This window comes from Ascaphus truei, chromosome 1 (assembly GCF_040206685.1).
Source record: "Ascaphus truei isolate aAscTru1 chromosome 1, aAscTru1.hap1, whole genome shotgun sequence".
NCBI classification, from domain to species: Eukaryota; Metazoa; Chordata; class Amphibia; order Anura; family Ascaphidae; genus Ascaphus; species Ascaphus truei.
This window is the reverse complement of record NC_134483.1, coordinates 497,849,514-497,865,478: the sequence shown is the minus strand read 5'-3', so window position 1 is coordinate 497,865,478 and position 15,965 is coordinate 497,849,514. Positions and strand designations below refer to the sequence as shown.

Sequence of the window (15,965 nt, the reverse complement as noted above, 5' to 3'; positions counted from 1 at the left end):
TTTTCAAAGTTTTTGATTCGGTTTAATTTTTGCTAAAGTGTTACTTTGTGAAGTGCATCCTTTGTTGATTAAACATTCTAGTGCATAGGTAAAGGACACAGGAATTCTACGAGCACTTGCCAAAATGTATCACCTAACAGTATTTTTTCAATTGGTTAATGTACAGACTATGCAAAATATATCAAATGTCAAAATCAGAGTCCAAAACTCTTACAGACTTCCATACGGCAGAGAAGGACTAATAAATAATTTTCTCCTCAACACGACTGTAAAATACAGGACATAAAATGCGGGTGTAATCATAGCCGGCTCTCATGTTTCAGGCGTCCATTTGAAATGATCACTGTAATTCCCTCCTCTCCCATCCGGTACACAACTAAATAATGCTCAAGAAATGCAGTTTTCAGTGTATATTTTGACACCTTTCTAATCAGCCTTTCACGATTTAGACTAATGGGCTTACATTTGCAATATTGCTGAGAGATTTCAATATGTTGCACCTTCAACATATTGTCTAGACTGTTTACACACTCATTAAGGTGAATACATTTAATAATGCACACAGCTGATTGCGTCAAACTGAGCAAATAATACTTTAAAAGAAAAGCTTGTTTTCCTGGCACAGCATTTTGTACTCACCGCATGTGTATAGTTCTGCTAGACTTGGACTCGGGTGACGATTTCTCTTTGTGCTTCTTTTTTGAAGTCGATGGCTCGATACTGCCACGCTTTGATGCAGCACGTGTTGTTGGCTTGTGAGGCAGCTTTCTGAAATACCATTTTGTTTTGTAATGATGTTATTGTAATGATAAATAAACACATTGAAGCAGCAACATGCAAAAATATATGTACACTGTTACTTCCGTCAGTCAAAAATAGTAGACAGCAACCATTAATACTATCTAGAGGTGAGCAGCATTACAGGGAACAACCTCATACTGGCGCCTCAGAATTCGGACATTACAGCAGACAGAAAACAGTAGAGAACCACATATGCTGCTCTTACCCTGAATCTTTAGATCATTTTCATTTCTATTTTTAACACTATTTATAGTGTTCATGTTACAGCATGAAAACTGGTGCAATAATGTAGGATACGACTGTACTTTAAACAAAAACCGGTAGTTCCTTGCTGTGTTAAGTGTGGACAGAATCTGGGGTAACTCAAATAATGCAGCATATTTTTTTTTATTAGACCCTGACTTGACAGCTAAAAAATGTAAAGAGATCAGTAATGGGTCATGAACCGTTACCTCTGTGCTTCTAACCGAGAAGTTGCCCTTGTTGTAGCTCCTTTATGGTCATCCTCCTCCTCCTCATCATCCTCTGTCTCTTCATCTGCATCCTCATCATCCTCCCCCTTTTCATCTCCTTCAGATTTCTTGCGCTTCATTTGTGGCTCCGGACCATCTAATTACACAAAATGGGGTGGGTGCATTAAGTTAAATAGGCTATTATGGAGACGCCAAATCTAGAGTTTGGCGAAACTGTTAAAATCCGATTGGCGGATTTTCCGCACAGTTACCAAAATCAGATCTGCACATAGAAAACCGAAGGCGGTTTGGGGACTAAAAAAATGCGGGTGAACACATACTGAATTTTACAAATTAGAATCCATTTTTAAATTCTGAATCCGTGAAATATGAATTTTACTGGGGGAGGGAGAGATGATTGGTTAATTGATATTATTTACCTATAAATATATTCCTGACATAGTAGTATGTATGCTTTGATAAAGCGCTTAGGCGTGAAGTGCGTTGGTGGGGCGACACCTTCGCTATTTTTTTTAATGGAATACGCACTTTCCTAATTTTTTTTTTAATGTGGATGTCCGTGAGTAGTGCTCTGTTACCCTTTCCATTCTTTATCTTCATAACTACAATGAAGACACACCGAGAACTTTTGGAGCTAGGGATATACATGTTGACATTGCAACATACAAGTGAGTCCTCTTGATTAATATGGTCCCAGCTTATGATTGGACTTTAGGTATGAAACTAGTGAATTTACTTGCTGCGGTTCCTGCATTGTCTTTGTACATTACTTTCACTAAGTGGGAGGTCACCGAACCAGTATGCTACACTATGTACCTGTCCATTATTTCATCAGTAAATTTCGAAGGTTTGCTATACAAGAACATAATTTTCAATATTATTCATTTTGTCTTTTTACTGGTCTATAGCACCATGCAAGTTTTCTATTTTGTCAATTTGGGAGGAGCACTGGAATATGAACTGTATATTTGATATTCCAAAAAGCAGAAGCCTAAGGCTGCGGTCCCAGTGCGTTCTACAGCGCACGCCTCGGCCCCACCCCCCAATCTATCCGGGCCCAGTACATGCAATGGCGCGCATTTAGCAGTCACGCTGTACTGCAAGTTTTCACACATACAAAACAAATTGTATATGGAACTAGCGATGGAGGCGTGGCAACGCCCCCGCCGGCGGTTCAGCCAATGAGGGCGAACCAGCTGCGTGAGGTCATGGCCCCGCCCCTGCAAAACCCCCACCATGCCCCCTCCCGTCACAAACTCTCCCTCTCTGCCAGGACCACGATCTGCAATGAAGCGCTGTGCACGCGCGCTACAGAACGCACTGGGACCGCAGCCTAAATGGTTTACAATATTACGTAGTTAATGTATTGTATTAAGTAGCTTCTAGTGATAAAATGCTGAAAAGGAACCCACTAAAAGCTAAAACAGTATGCCAATAAATCGTTCTAAACCATCTCCCAATGATGACACCATGCTTATGCCACTTCCACTACATCACAAAAGGTCTACCAGGTCGTTTAGTCTCGCAACACCAACATCCCAGCACGTTTCGTGAAATAACTGACTTCATCAGGGGTACTGCTCCACACATTTATTACCCTTGTAAAGTTTGTTATGTGATCATCGGATAATGAAATAATTAAAACATTTAATTCACTGATGTACATAGTTTATCGGGTACCTACTGTCTCGTATACAAAACATTATATTTACCCCTTGAGTGCCAAGGGTTTTTGCTACGATGTGGCCACACAAAGCTTTTAAACTTTACGTATATATTTGTTTAAGTATGATTTCTTTGAGCAGCTTTATATGTACCAATCGAAACAATGTTTTTTTTCCAGGCACAAATTGAGCTTAACTTGGTATCTGTCTCGATGTATTGCATATCACGGGACAAAGATATGTATGTATGTATGTATGTCTTTATTTGTATAGCGCCATAAAATGTACATAGCGCTTCACAGTAGTAATACATGTCATATAAATAACAAATATAAATAACAGATCATGGGAATAAGTGCTTCAGACATACTGTAAAAGTAACATTAAGGAAGGAGTCCCTGCTCCGAGGAGCTTACAATCTAATTGGTAGGTAGGGAGAACGTACAGAGACAGTAGGAGGGAATACTAGTAAGTGCGTCTGCAGGGGGCCAAGCTTTGTGTCATGTGTCCATGATTATCCAGTGCTACTCATATGCTTCTTTAAACAGAGGTGTCTTAAGGTGGGTCTTAAAGGTGGATAGCGAGGGGGCTAGTCGGGTATATTAGGTCATAAACATGAAAAAAATGTAAAACAAATCTACTTATTTTACTAGATATTTCTAGTAACTTCATCAATTGAAATGAATTCTAAATGTAATTGTTCTGTCACTTGATTACATTGATACTATATATGTATATGTTTACATACTTTTGTCCAATGCAGACCTCATATTAGCCAGACTTTACACACCTGAAATTGTCAGGCCTGAATGTAAAAGGTGCACACCAATTAACGTGGCAAAATTACAGAAAAATACCACCAAAATATATATTTTCTGACATTATGTATTTTCCTACAAAAAGGTCTAACTGGGAATCTTTGTTAAAAACAATGTCAATTTATGAGAAAAAGATCAAGACCGTTGTAACAGGGCCTCTCCTCTGTCTAAAAGGCTTCCAAAATAAACCCTGACTTTTGCTGATGAGTCCAGCAGGGAGCTGGCTAATTTCAGCAGGAGTTAATTGACTAATCCCCACACAGATTGCCTGGAATCTTTAGCACAGAGAGTCTGTGCTGCTAGCGAGATCCAAGAGGAAGAGAGGCTCTGTTCCATGCAACACTAGTCCCTGGAACCCACCAGAAGGAACCCCCACAGACCCTGAACTGATGTGGAGAACACTTTGCCTACAGATACCTCTGTTTGGACTTGTGTCAAAAGGTTGTAAGAGGGCTTGCCTGCCTGGATTCAGATGGGGACTGCTGAATGTTAGTCAGTCCCCTACGTCGTTTAGGCTTGGTTGATACGTTCTGCTCTAGTTTTGTTGATATGAAGCGTTTTTCTGTTAAAAGCTGCTGGCTAATAAGCATATGTTTATCTTCCCCTAAAAATGTCTTGTGTGTTATCCTCTGCGCACATCTTCTACAACTACAAACCTACTCTGTAATCTTGGACATAAATATAAAATAGCACTGTCTGAGGTCTCCCAAGTAAAAAATAAATAAAAAAAATATATTATTTTCATCTTTACATATAATTTTGGCAGAAAGAGGTCCTAATTTAGCAAGACTGCATAAAGGTCTTCACACCTGAATTTTTCATCGCTGAAACCAAAAGGTGCTAACTATCATTGGAAAGGCAACCCTACCCTCTAGCATAAAAATATACCCCTGTAAATATATTTATTTTCTAAAAATGAATACCCCAAGAAATGTAGACATGGGTAACATGTTTCCACAAAAACAATTCTGGCCAGGAATTTTTGTTTAACAAAGTGGTCTTCAAATTTTTCATATTACTCTAACTTTGGACATCAAAATTCCTCCCACAAGTTTAATGTAATCATGAAAAGGAATACTATATTTTAGCACGAATACCAGATACAGTACAGTATGCATCATTTCACATACTATTTTGGCAAAAAGAGGCCAGCAATTAATAAGACTGCGTAAGGCTCCTCACAGCTGAATTTTTCATGGCTGAACACAAAATGTTCTCACCATAATTGGAAAGGCAAAATTACCCCCAGAATAAAAACACCCCCATAAAAGTATATATTTTCTGAGGGTACAGACCACAAGCTATTTAGACATGGGTATTGTTTCCCCAAAACATATTTCTAGCCAGGAATCTGTTGAAAACAGTGGTCTTGATACAGTAGGTAGGTTATCTCAAATGATGACATACTTGGGAAGACAAAACGCCCCTGCAGCATAAAAAAAAATACCCACATTAAAGCTGCAGTTCGTAAGAGTAGGTTTTATTGAAGTGAAACTTCTTTAGTGGCACCTATTCTGATGGGGTAAAACGGGAGAGATGGGGGACAAATGTGAAACGGAAGTGACGTCACGGCTCCCCCCTCCCCCCCCCCCCCGCATCTACTGTGACATGCGGCCGCTCCTAACAGCCGCTGCTCCCCCACACACACCCGCTGTGACATGCTGCCCACACACCTGCTGTGACATGCGGCGGCGGCGGCGATAGCCGCCGGCGCCGCTCCTAACGGCCACTGCCATGAGTATAGCAAGATGGCTGCCGCAGAGCTTCCGGTGCTGCGGGTGTAATAAGATGGCGGAAGCCCCGCAAGTACTCCGGCTGAGATAGGAGGAGCCGCTGCTCAGCCTCTCTCCTCCCTCTTCCCTACCTCCGCTTCCCTGTGTCCCGCTGACTAAAGGGCGCCGCTCTCCTCACACGGCCGGCTGCTGTGCCGCTCCTAACGGCCGCCGGTCCCAGCTGCCATTCCCCCCAAACGTGCACTGCCATGCCGCGCATGCGCTGTTCCCCGCGCCCGCTGACATGCCGCGCATGCGGTAGTCATGGTGACGCCACGGCTCTCATAGGGACACTGCAGCCCACACTGCTCCAGGCCCTGATCTCCTGCGGCCTCTCCTCTCCTCCCGGTGCATGCCCGTGTCCCTGCAGGCCTCCCCTGGCCGCTGCTTGTGGGATGAGCCGCTGCGGGTCAGTCTCAGGCCTGAGCTCCGGGCAGGAGGTGACTGGTGAGGGCGGGGAGACTTTCACCTCCCTGGGCTGGTACCGGGGCGGGGAGCTGGAGCTGAGCATCCCTGCAGGGCAGCAGCTTCTGTGGGGTAGAGCCCGAGGGGCTCCTGTGGTCCCTGCAGCCGTGGACTCCCTTCAGGAGGCTGCTCCGGAGGGATGTGCAGACTAGTCGTCCGGCCGCCTGCTGGTCACGGCCGCCTAGGAGAGGAGCTTCATGCGGAAGGTACACACACTGTCACACACACGAGCACTCAGACACACACTGTCACACACACGAGCACTCAGACACACACTGTCACACACACGAGCACTCAGACACACACTGTCACACACACGAGCACTCAGACACACACTGTCACACACACGAGCACTCAGACACACACTGTCACACACGAGCACTCAGACACACACTGTCACACACGAGCACTCAGACACACACTGTCACACACGAGCACTCAGACACACACTGTCACACACACGAGCACTCAGACACACACTGTCACACACACGAGCGCGCACACTCTCAGCGTCACGCGCGCGCACACTCTCAGCGTCACGCGCGCGCACACTCTCAGCGTCACGCGCGCGCACACTCTCAGCGTCACGCGCGCGCACACTCTCAGCGTCACGCGCGCGCACACTCTCTGCGTCACGCGCGCGCACACTCTCTGCGTCACGCGCGCGCACACTCTCTGCGTCACGCGCGCGCACACTCTCTGCGTCACGCGCGCGCACACTCTCTGCGTCACGCGCGCGCACACTCTCTGCGTCACGCGCGCGCACACTCTCTGCGTCACGCGCGCGCACACTCTCTGCGTCACGCGCGCGCACACTCTGCGTCACGCGCGCGCACACTCTCAGCGTCACGCGCGCGCACACTCTCTGCGTCACGCGCGCACACTCTCTGCGTCACGCGCGCGCACACTCTCTGCGTCACGCGCGCGCACACTCTCAGCGTCACGCGCGCGCACACTCTCAGCGTCACGCGCGCGCACACTCTCAGCGTCACGCGCGCACACTCTCAGCGTCACGCGCGCACACTCTCAGCTCTCAGCGTGTCACGCGCACACTCTCAGCGTGTCACGCGCAAACTCTCAGCGTGTCACGCGCACACTCTCAGCGTGTCACGCGCACACTCTCAGCGTGTCACGCGCACACTCTCAGCGTGTCACGCGCACACTCTCAGCGTGTCACGCGCACACTCTCAGCGTGTCACGCGCACACTCTCAGCGTGTCACGCGCACACTCTCAGCGTGTCACGCGCACACTCTCAGCGTGTCACGCGCACACTCAGCGTGTCACGCACACTCTCAGTCACGCACACTCTCAGTCACGCACACTCTCAGTCACGCACACTCTCAGTCACGCACACTCTCAGTCACGCACACTCTCAGTCAGTCACACGCACATATGAGGAATTCACACTTAGTGCAAATAGCTAATACAGGGGATGTGTGCTGAGCACGCGCATTCTAAGTCAAATTTATTTGCGTTTTGTCAATGAAATTGTATTTTGATTTTTAATTAAAACATCACCAACACAAATACAATTTCTGTGACAAAAGTCAAAGAAGTTTCACTTACTATGCGCGTGCACAGCACACACACCTTTTTTTTATTTTGTCTGCACCATGTTGTCTTGTGCCCATTAAAGATTTTGTCATTAGCACCATGCTATAGCCCCGGATTACCCTTTATTGCACGGCTGTGCTCTCCTCCCCCCCTCCTGGGATCATCCGGCAAAGCTGCAGTTCAAACTGCCATTTTAAAAATATATATATTTTTTTCCCCATTCAATATGTGAACACAGTATAATCTGTACACCGACAAGTGATTAGCTAAGCTGCAGATCGATCTGTTCTCCTGTAATCAATAGCATGCACCGGGCTATTTAATTCAGTTCTTGCACAACATTTTGGGCAATGAAGTTCCTAGAATATGATTGACTGGGCAGTTACTAGATACAATTGGTTCACTGCTAGAGAGAGGGCGGGGCTCAAGAGCCAGAGCCTATCAGAGGGGGAAGGAGACTGTCACTTTGGAAATGCTTCCTACATTAGAAGCATTAAAAATGTCTTTAAAAAATTTTTTTTTAATTTTTAAATGCTACAAGTATTTTCTCCTAGTACAGAACTGATTTATTTAAAAAAAACAAAAAACACATGTAGGATATTGCTTGAACTGCTGTTTTAAAGTGTATTTCTTCTTAAAGTACACACCAAATGAATAAACTAACTAAAACAGCCCCTGAAATCAAAAGGGGGCAGAAGCTCTTGATGGGGCTGTGTGACCACACACTTTCAGAACCAACAAAACAAATGTAAATGCATTTATATAAAACAAACAATACAATTCAACATGGGGGGGGGGGTGGGGGTGTGGGGGGGGGAAAGAGAGTGGTGGGAGTTTATAAGAGGCTCACTGTTATTTTTTATGGAGGGTCACCTACCCCTCCCTCCCTGGACCCCAATGACTGGCTATCCCCCCTTCAAGCACAGGTGAGGGAGGAGTATGGAGGATCGGGGTGCAAGGGGTGAGTGGGATGGAGATGGGATTTTTGCACAGTTAAATAGCAGTTCTGTGTTATTTTAGCTCATCTGCCCTTCCTTGAGGGGTAGATGAGCTGATCAACCAGCAGAGGAAGATTTAAAACATCTGCTGGCTGGAGAAGGGACAAGTGCAGGACGTACGATGCACATTGTAAGGGCCTCCCAGTTGCCGGCTCTCATGAAGTACATTGTTCAATCAAAGGGGCACTGAAAGGGGTTAAATATGCCATTACAATACCTGCCGCTTGGAAGGAACAATCTTACCGTTCTCTGAAGTAATAAACGAACGTTTGGATTTTCTTCCTCGTCGGTGCACAGTTTCCACACTTCTTTCTGCATTATCCGTCTAAATAATGAACAAGAAATTCATGTCAATATTGTCTTTCAATATTTCCATAATAATTAAAATATAAATACGTGTGTATGAAAGGCTTACATCCGATTTTCTGCAATGTTTTTCTGTTTTCTCCAGGTCAGGTGTATCTAAAAAAAAAAAAAAACAATATAAGAGGAGATCAACTCAAGGACATTAACTAAATTCAGATCATTTGTGGTATAAAAAAAAGGTAATGGGACGAATGCCCCTAAAACAGTGATGCTTAAACTGATGTACACACTGAAAAAAAAACAAAACAGATACAAAAATGCCAGCTTTGAAGTGTTTCAGCAATTACTTTTTTTTGCATGCTACATAAAATAAGTTGTGCTTTTCACTTTAAATGACATTGTGCTACATGCAAGTATGGTGTACAGGCATACCCCGCATTAACATACGCAATGGGACCGGAGCATGTATGTAAAGCGAAAATGTACTTAAAGTGAAGCACTACCTTTTTCCACTTATCGATGCATGTACTGTACTGCAATCGTCATATACGTGTATAACTGATGTAAATAACGCATGTGTAACAGGCTCTATATAGTCTCCCCGCTTGCGCACAGCTTCGGTACAGGTAGGGAGACAGTATTGCTGTTCAGGACGTGCTGACAGGCGCATGCGTGAGCTGCCGTTTGCCTATCGGGCGATATGTACTTACTCGCGAGTGTACTTAAAGTGAGTGTACTTAAAGCGGGGTATGCCTGTACTGATACTTTTGATCTTTCCTCAGAGCAGCAAATAAACAAACAAAAATGCCACTTGTGAGCACAATCACGTCTCAGACAGGTCTGCAACCCTGCCTTTCCCCATTATCTCTTAGCTTACAAGGACCTGACACCCGATGCAAACTCAGTATCATTGTTTACAGAGCCAGTGCCTGTACTCACTGAGCCACTCCTTCCCCCATTTGGTCTCATCTGTTTAAAAGCAAAACCTAGTAATGCCGATACTGTGGCTTCTCTTTCTAAAACATTGATTTTAATGTTTGAAAATTTGTAACCTAGGAGAAATGGTAAACAAGGTATGACATGGCCGAGTCATTACAATCTGTTTTTTTAAGTTCATCTTACAAAACACGTCCCAACTTTTAACCAAAACCTTAAAATAGTAATATATTATGGCAGTATTGGTCAATTAAAAGGCACTTTTTTTTTTTTAATAGTAAAAATCAGATGCAATTTTGGAGGAGCATTTTGCAAGCACAAGAAACCTGCCAATTATTTGTACTTACAAATCACACGAGACAGCAAGAGAGAATTCTACCGCTTAACGCTAACCGCAAAATAAGTATCAACATACCCGTCTCCTTGCTGGCAGTGTCTTCAGTCTGATGTTTCACCTGTCATGATGACACATACATAGCGCCAATAAAGATTAAAAGAAATTTATGAAGACATACATATCTGTGTAACTATTTTTTCCTCTAGACAGGGAACATATTTTCAGATCATTAAAAGCCCTTTAGGACGAGCCTTAATTCAAGTTTACAAGTCTCAAGAGTGCTTGCTTCCCAACAACCATTACCATCCGTATACTGCAGTTTCAATGTCGTTTGCCTTTGGGTAGGCAGTTCGGATGACTATTGCCATCACATAATCCCTTTAACTTTTATTTTGGCTACTTCTCCATGACGGTAAAGCACAACGAAACAAAGGCTAAAATTAAATCCTAAAACCTATGTAAACCATAACATATACATAGTATTATTAGTCATGATCATTATTATTTAAATAGTTTGCTTGACAAAGATCGTTTGTAAAGTATTATTTTATGGTTTTCACCCGTGCTTTTTTTGGTAATATAGGTGTTGGTACCCGGTCTCCTACCTTCTCCTTATCTCCGTTGCACGGTGTCACGTCGACGCATCGTCACAAGAAGATGCCGCCGGAGATGAGGAGCAGGACGAGAAGATAAGAGAAAGAGGTGCCGGTACAGGGTACCGTCACAAAAAGAGCCCTTGTGTTCACAAAAGGAGGAGTATTTGGAGGAAGAAACGCATAGGCAGAGATAAGTAGGAAAATTGTGTTTTACATTTTAGAGAAAGACTTTCGTTGGGGGACAATCCCATTTAGCAGATAAACAAAACAAACAACGTAATTTGTAAATGTAATTGCCTTTTTTTTAAAGCATTCAATCCCCTTTTCTATACATAGAACGACCTACATTCCACCGCTCAGAGGCGCATAGACTGAGTAATCAATAGAAAAAGATAAAAAGACAAATATTGAGAATACAGTACACTCAATGCAGTGTTTTCTGTACTTGTATCAATACAAACACTTAGCTTGTTTAGAGTGATCCTCTCTGAGGAGGTAAATGACAGATCTTGATCTTCCTCTCACAGCTTTTCAATAGTAATTAGCTGCATAAACAGTTGTGTGTGATCCGGCATGTGAATGCAATGCTTTCCAGCGCAATGGCAGTCTGTTTTCCTGTATCAGCAGCGGTGTTTAAGAAGTCCTCCAAGAGGGGGTGTCTAGAGCCTCCTGCACCTGAAGTGGAAGTTGTCCCACCTTTGGGGTCGTCTATTCCCCTAGGGCTCCTCTTCCCTCTTCCGGGCACGTAATTCTGAGGCTCCCACTGACTCCACACATCCGGGGCACTTCTGTGCAGCTGATTCTACAGATTTGCAGGTACTTTTTCGTATGACGTCAGACTGTTCTGTTACGGTGGCTCACTTAGGTTAACCCTACGCATTTCGCTTCTTCAGGGGATGTTTATATTGATAGCAGTACAGAAACCACTGCATTGAGTGTACAGTATTCTCATTATTTGTCTCCTCTTCTTTTTATATTGATTAGTCAGTCTACGCGCCCCAGATCGTCCTACATTTCACCCCTCTAGTTGTTTTTTGGAGGGATGTGGAAATACCTCTGTACAGGACTTCGGCTGCAGGACTGATTTTCCATGGATACACGATTCAGAGTTTTAATTTTTTATATTCTCCTATTTTAAGGTTTCCATCTTTTGATTCCATCCTTGTGGTGTTTAGCGCTTTATTTTCTCTGTTTCTACTTTAAACTATACATGTTTAACTTATTTCTCCCCCTGACAAGAGATGAGCATAGTCATTATTCTGCAACGTTATCAATTAGTCCAAGGATGGAATCATAAGAGAGATGAGATTGCAAAAACTTTCCAAAGCATTTGGTTACCAGAGAAACTCAGTCTAACAGACTACCGTATTTAAAGATTGCATTTCCTTCTTTGGGAGGGAGGGGGTTGTTTTTAAATGAAAGGCACTACTCTTTTCATTTGTTTAGGGCCCCAACATTTCTGTTGGTGGCATTGGCTGTTCAAGTGGATACCTCTCATACTAGGACATGAGAACTGTCAATACAGGGGAATACCAAGTTTTTAATCAAACCCAGAATGCTTACCTATGTCGATATAAATAAGAAAAAAGCAGTTAGTCAAGCATAGAAAAAGGTCGATTGCTGAATGAAGATTGTAAGGATGTGTCTAAAACAAACTATTCCCAAATAGACTTATTCTTCAAAATATACTAAAAAGTGAACAAAGTATATATTTTTTTATTAGAATACCTACATTTTGAGGTCTTTCCTCTTCAGAAACCTTTTTTTGCACTGGTGACTCTAAAACAGAGATGAAAAAGTGAACAGGCTGAATTGATTCGCTACTATCTGAAAATCTATATGAATTTGTAAAAGTGTACTTACCTATATTAAGATTGCGTTTCTTGGGCGGCCTTCCTCGTTTTCTTTTCTCTGTTTCAATTTTAGGCTTGCATTCCTAGTAAAATAAGACTCAAATGAACGGTGTCTAGAGCTTACCATTCACCTTTCAAGGGTGCAAAGAAGAAATCTTTTTGGGGCTCTAACCATCACTTCATTATTTATACAAATCCCACATTCACAATTGCCATACATCTGCATGCTCCAGCACAATATGGTGTTCTTGCATAGTTTAAGAGTTCTGGTTAAATGTTATCTATAACATCCAATAATAGCTATAAAGGTCTGAAGTGAGTGACATCCAAGGTCTCTGGGCAAAGCACAAACTAAATGTTTATGTCAAATGTTGCCTCTAATATCAAATTATTGAGTAGGTTTACTTGGGACCCATGGGTGTCCCAAGTAATTTAACACTCCGTTCTCATTACTTTGCACGCACCTTAACAAATAATACTGACTGTAACCTCTCTAAGGTGGTGAGTTTTCCTTTCCTATTGTTTTACTAATGCCCCGTTTTTTTCTTTGAGACTTACCCTTGTAGTGACACTGTATTTACAAAGCACGCATTATATAACGTTTTTCCTACAGTAAAGTGCTGAGCACACCGCACTCTGTATGCAAGAGTATGCAAAGTACATTAAGATTTTCAAAGGCAAGCTCACTAACACTTGTTTCCCTTTCCCGGTAAACTAGTTCTACTATACAATTCTGTAAACTATGATCAGAAAGTCAGCTGGAAAGCAGTAAGGGATTTCTCCACGGCATCACAGTAAAACAAAGACACAAAAGAAAAAAGGAACTAAAAACCATCTAAACACAAATGAACCACTTACCTCTTCAGTTTTCAGATTCAACCGAGACACTTCCTGCATTTTCTTTTCATGATCCTCCTTGCTCTTCAACTCTTCTGATGGAAAGAAAGATACAATGAAGTGTAAAAATGGAAGATTACACATAATGGAGTTGCAATGAAGTAGCCTATTCTAATGCCTCCAGATGCATGCGGGTCACAGGGGGAATAATGTAGAGATTGTTCTGTTGTAGGGTGCAATTGTATGTTTTGAGACAATGCGCATTGATTGCCACCCACGACAAGATCCGCAATAATTCCTTTACGTCAAATAATTCATCAGATTATGTATTGGATAAAAAAATCGTAATTGCCCGTGCTACTGTAATCGTTTCACTGGTGCTGATATTATCTAATACCACACAACTGATTTATAAAGGAAAAAAAACAAACACACAGATTTGTTATGCAATGCTGTGTGGAAGTGACGTCACCTGTATACAACAGCAATGAGATGCCGGAGGCTCGTTCTGACGGAGGTTACATCAAGCAGGTGGCCGCGTATAGCAGGAGTGGCCACCTCCAGTCCTCAAGGGCCACAAACAGGTCAGATTTTCAGGATATTTCAGCTTCAGCACAGGTGTCTCAATCAAATGTGTGCGCACCACCTGATTTTCTGGGGGGAGGGAGGGGCGGAATTGCAGAGGCCACGCGCTCTTCCCCAAAGCATTTAAATTAAATGCCGGTGGATCGCGTGAGGCCTCAAACTCTAAACTTACCTTGCTCTGCTGGCGTCAGGACCCGTGTCCATGGCAACGCGGCGCCAAATGTCGCAGCAGGGTCATGTGACGTGATGTCACAGGCGTCAAATGACTCTGCGGATCACGTGACATCAAGGTAAGGGGGGGCTTGAGCCCCAAAGGAGGAAAGGAAGGGGGGCACAGCAGCAAAAGTCTGCACTCCCTTGGATTAAGCCACCTGTGCTTAAAAAGAGATATCCTGAAAACCTGACCTGTTGGTGGCCCCTGAGTACTGGAGTTGGTCACTCCTGCTCTATTGCATACAATGCAGTTTTTCTACTTCTATATTTTAAGAAGAATACTTACCTGCGTGACTAAAGCCTATATTAGTAAGTTTTTCTTTTAGCACTTTCTGCACCGTTTGCACCAAGTGTGTGTATTAAAGGTTGATTTTCTTAATCGATTACATTGTGACCACTTTTGCACACAATATATATTTTTGATGCATCTTGTATAAGTCCCTTTATCATGTGGTCTACTTAAGTCCCTTTATCATGTGGTCTACTTAAAGAGTTTGCAAAGGCTTTTGATACGGTGCTACACAAGAGGTTAGTGCAGCGGTGCGAAAAGTGGGGGGCGCGAGATTCGCTGCGTGGGGCGCAGGGTTTACAGAGGCACCCGCACACATTTAAATTAATGCCGGGGGACCTGCGGGGCCTCTGTAAACCTTACTTTACCTTGATTCAGAAACTCCTGGTGACGCGTCGCCATGGCAACGTGTGTCGAATGACGCTGTGGGGTCATGTGATGTCACGTTGCCATGACAACATGACGTCATGAAGCCAGGACGTCTTAATCAACATAAGAATAGTACCCAATGTCAGGCAGTAGCTGCAAAGGCAAATAAGATCTTGGCTTATAGGAGGAATGGATGTAAGGGAAGTAAGCATAATTATGCCACTGTATAAAGCATTATTAAGACCACACCTTGAATATGGAGTACAGTTTTGGGCACCACTCCATAAAAAAAAAAAAAAGATATTATGAAACTAGAAAAAGTGCAGGGAAGAGCCACCAAATTAACAAAGGGGACAGAAAATCTGATTCATCAAGAGAGGGTAGCTAATATAGATCTGTTTACATTAGAAAAGGAATGTCTAAGAGCATATGATCACTATATACAAATATATTCGGGGTCAATACAAGGAGCTTTAAAAATAACTATTAATCCAAAGGGCAGTACAAACTAAACGGGGTCATCACCCAAGCTTGGAGGAAAGGCGATTTCACCAGCAACAAACAAAAGGGTTCTTTACATGGGCAGTTAAAATGTGGAATTCATTACCCATGGAGACTGATGGCAGACACTATACAGTAGATATGTTCAAAAAAAGGTTGGACATCTTTTCAGAAAGGAAAGGTATACAGGGATATACCAAATAAATAGACATGAGAAGGATGTTGATCCAGGGAGAAATCTAATTGCCATTATTTGGAGTCAGGAAGGATTCCCCTTTCACAACTTTTATGAGACATCATTGATGTTTCACTGGGGTTTTTGTGTTTGCCTTTCTTTTGAACAAAATACTATAAATTTAAATATAGGATAAGTATGTCATCTAAATTGAGCAGTTTTGAAGAAACTGATATTGATGTTATAAGGAACATTCATGAGAATGCCACACAAACCATTCAATTACATGAAGATACAATCAAGGTAAGGATCAGCAAAGGAGTGTGACAGTGGGACACCAAGACATGAAAGCTTTTCACAGGGACACTTAAGGAATTGTTCAGGACATTACATTGGGAAGAAAAGGGAATACAAATCAACCG

General features: G+C 43.0%; 1 protein-coding gene across 6 annotated transcripts in view; it reads right to left on the bottom strand.

The window, feature by feature from the left end:
• BOD1L1 (biorientation of chromosomes in cell division 1 like 1) overlaps nucleotides 1-15,965 on the bottom strand; it is a 112,249-nt gene that overhangs the window by 6,405 nt on the left and 89,879 nt on the right. For 5 of the 6 annotated variants that reach the window (XM_075569235.1, XM_075569210.1, XM_075569229.1 and 2 more), the window contains 8 exons: nucleotides 13,433-13,506; nucleotides 12,585-12,657; nucleotides 12,454-12,500; nucleotides 10,204-10,243; nucleotides 8,962-9,008; nucleotides 8,790-8,871; nucleotides 1,254-1,410; nucleotides 640-768 (listed from right to left, as the gene is read on the bottom strand). In XM_075569235.1, coding sequence (XP_075425350.1) covers nucleotides 640-768; nucleotides 1,254-1,410; nucleotides 8,790-8,871; nucleotides 8,962-9,008; nucleotides 10,204-10,243; nucleotides 12,454-12,500; nucleotides 12,585-12,657; nucleotides 13,433-13,506 — 649 coding nt within the window. The remainder of the gene's footprint in view (nucleotides 1-639; nucleotides 769-1,253; nucleotides 1,411-8,789; nucleotides 8,872-8,961; nucleotides 9,009-10,203; nucleotides 10,244-12,453; nucleotides 12,501-12,584; nucleotides 12,658-13,432; nucleotides 13,507-15,965) is intronic. The other variant, XM_075569216.1, reaches the window with a different exon arrangement.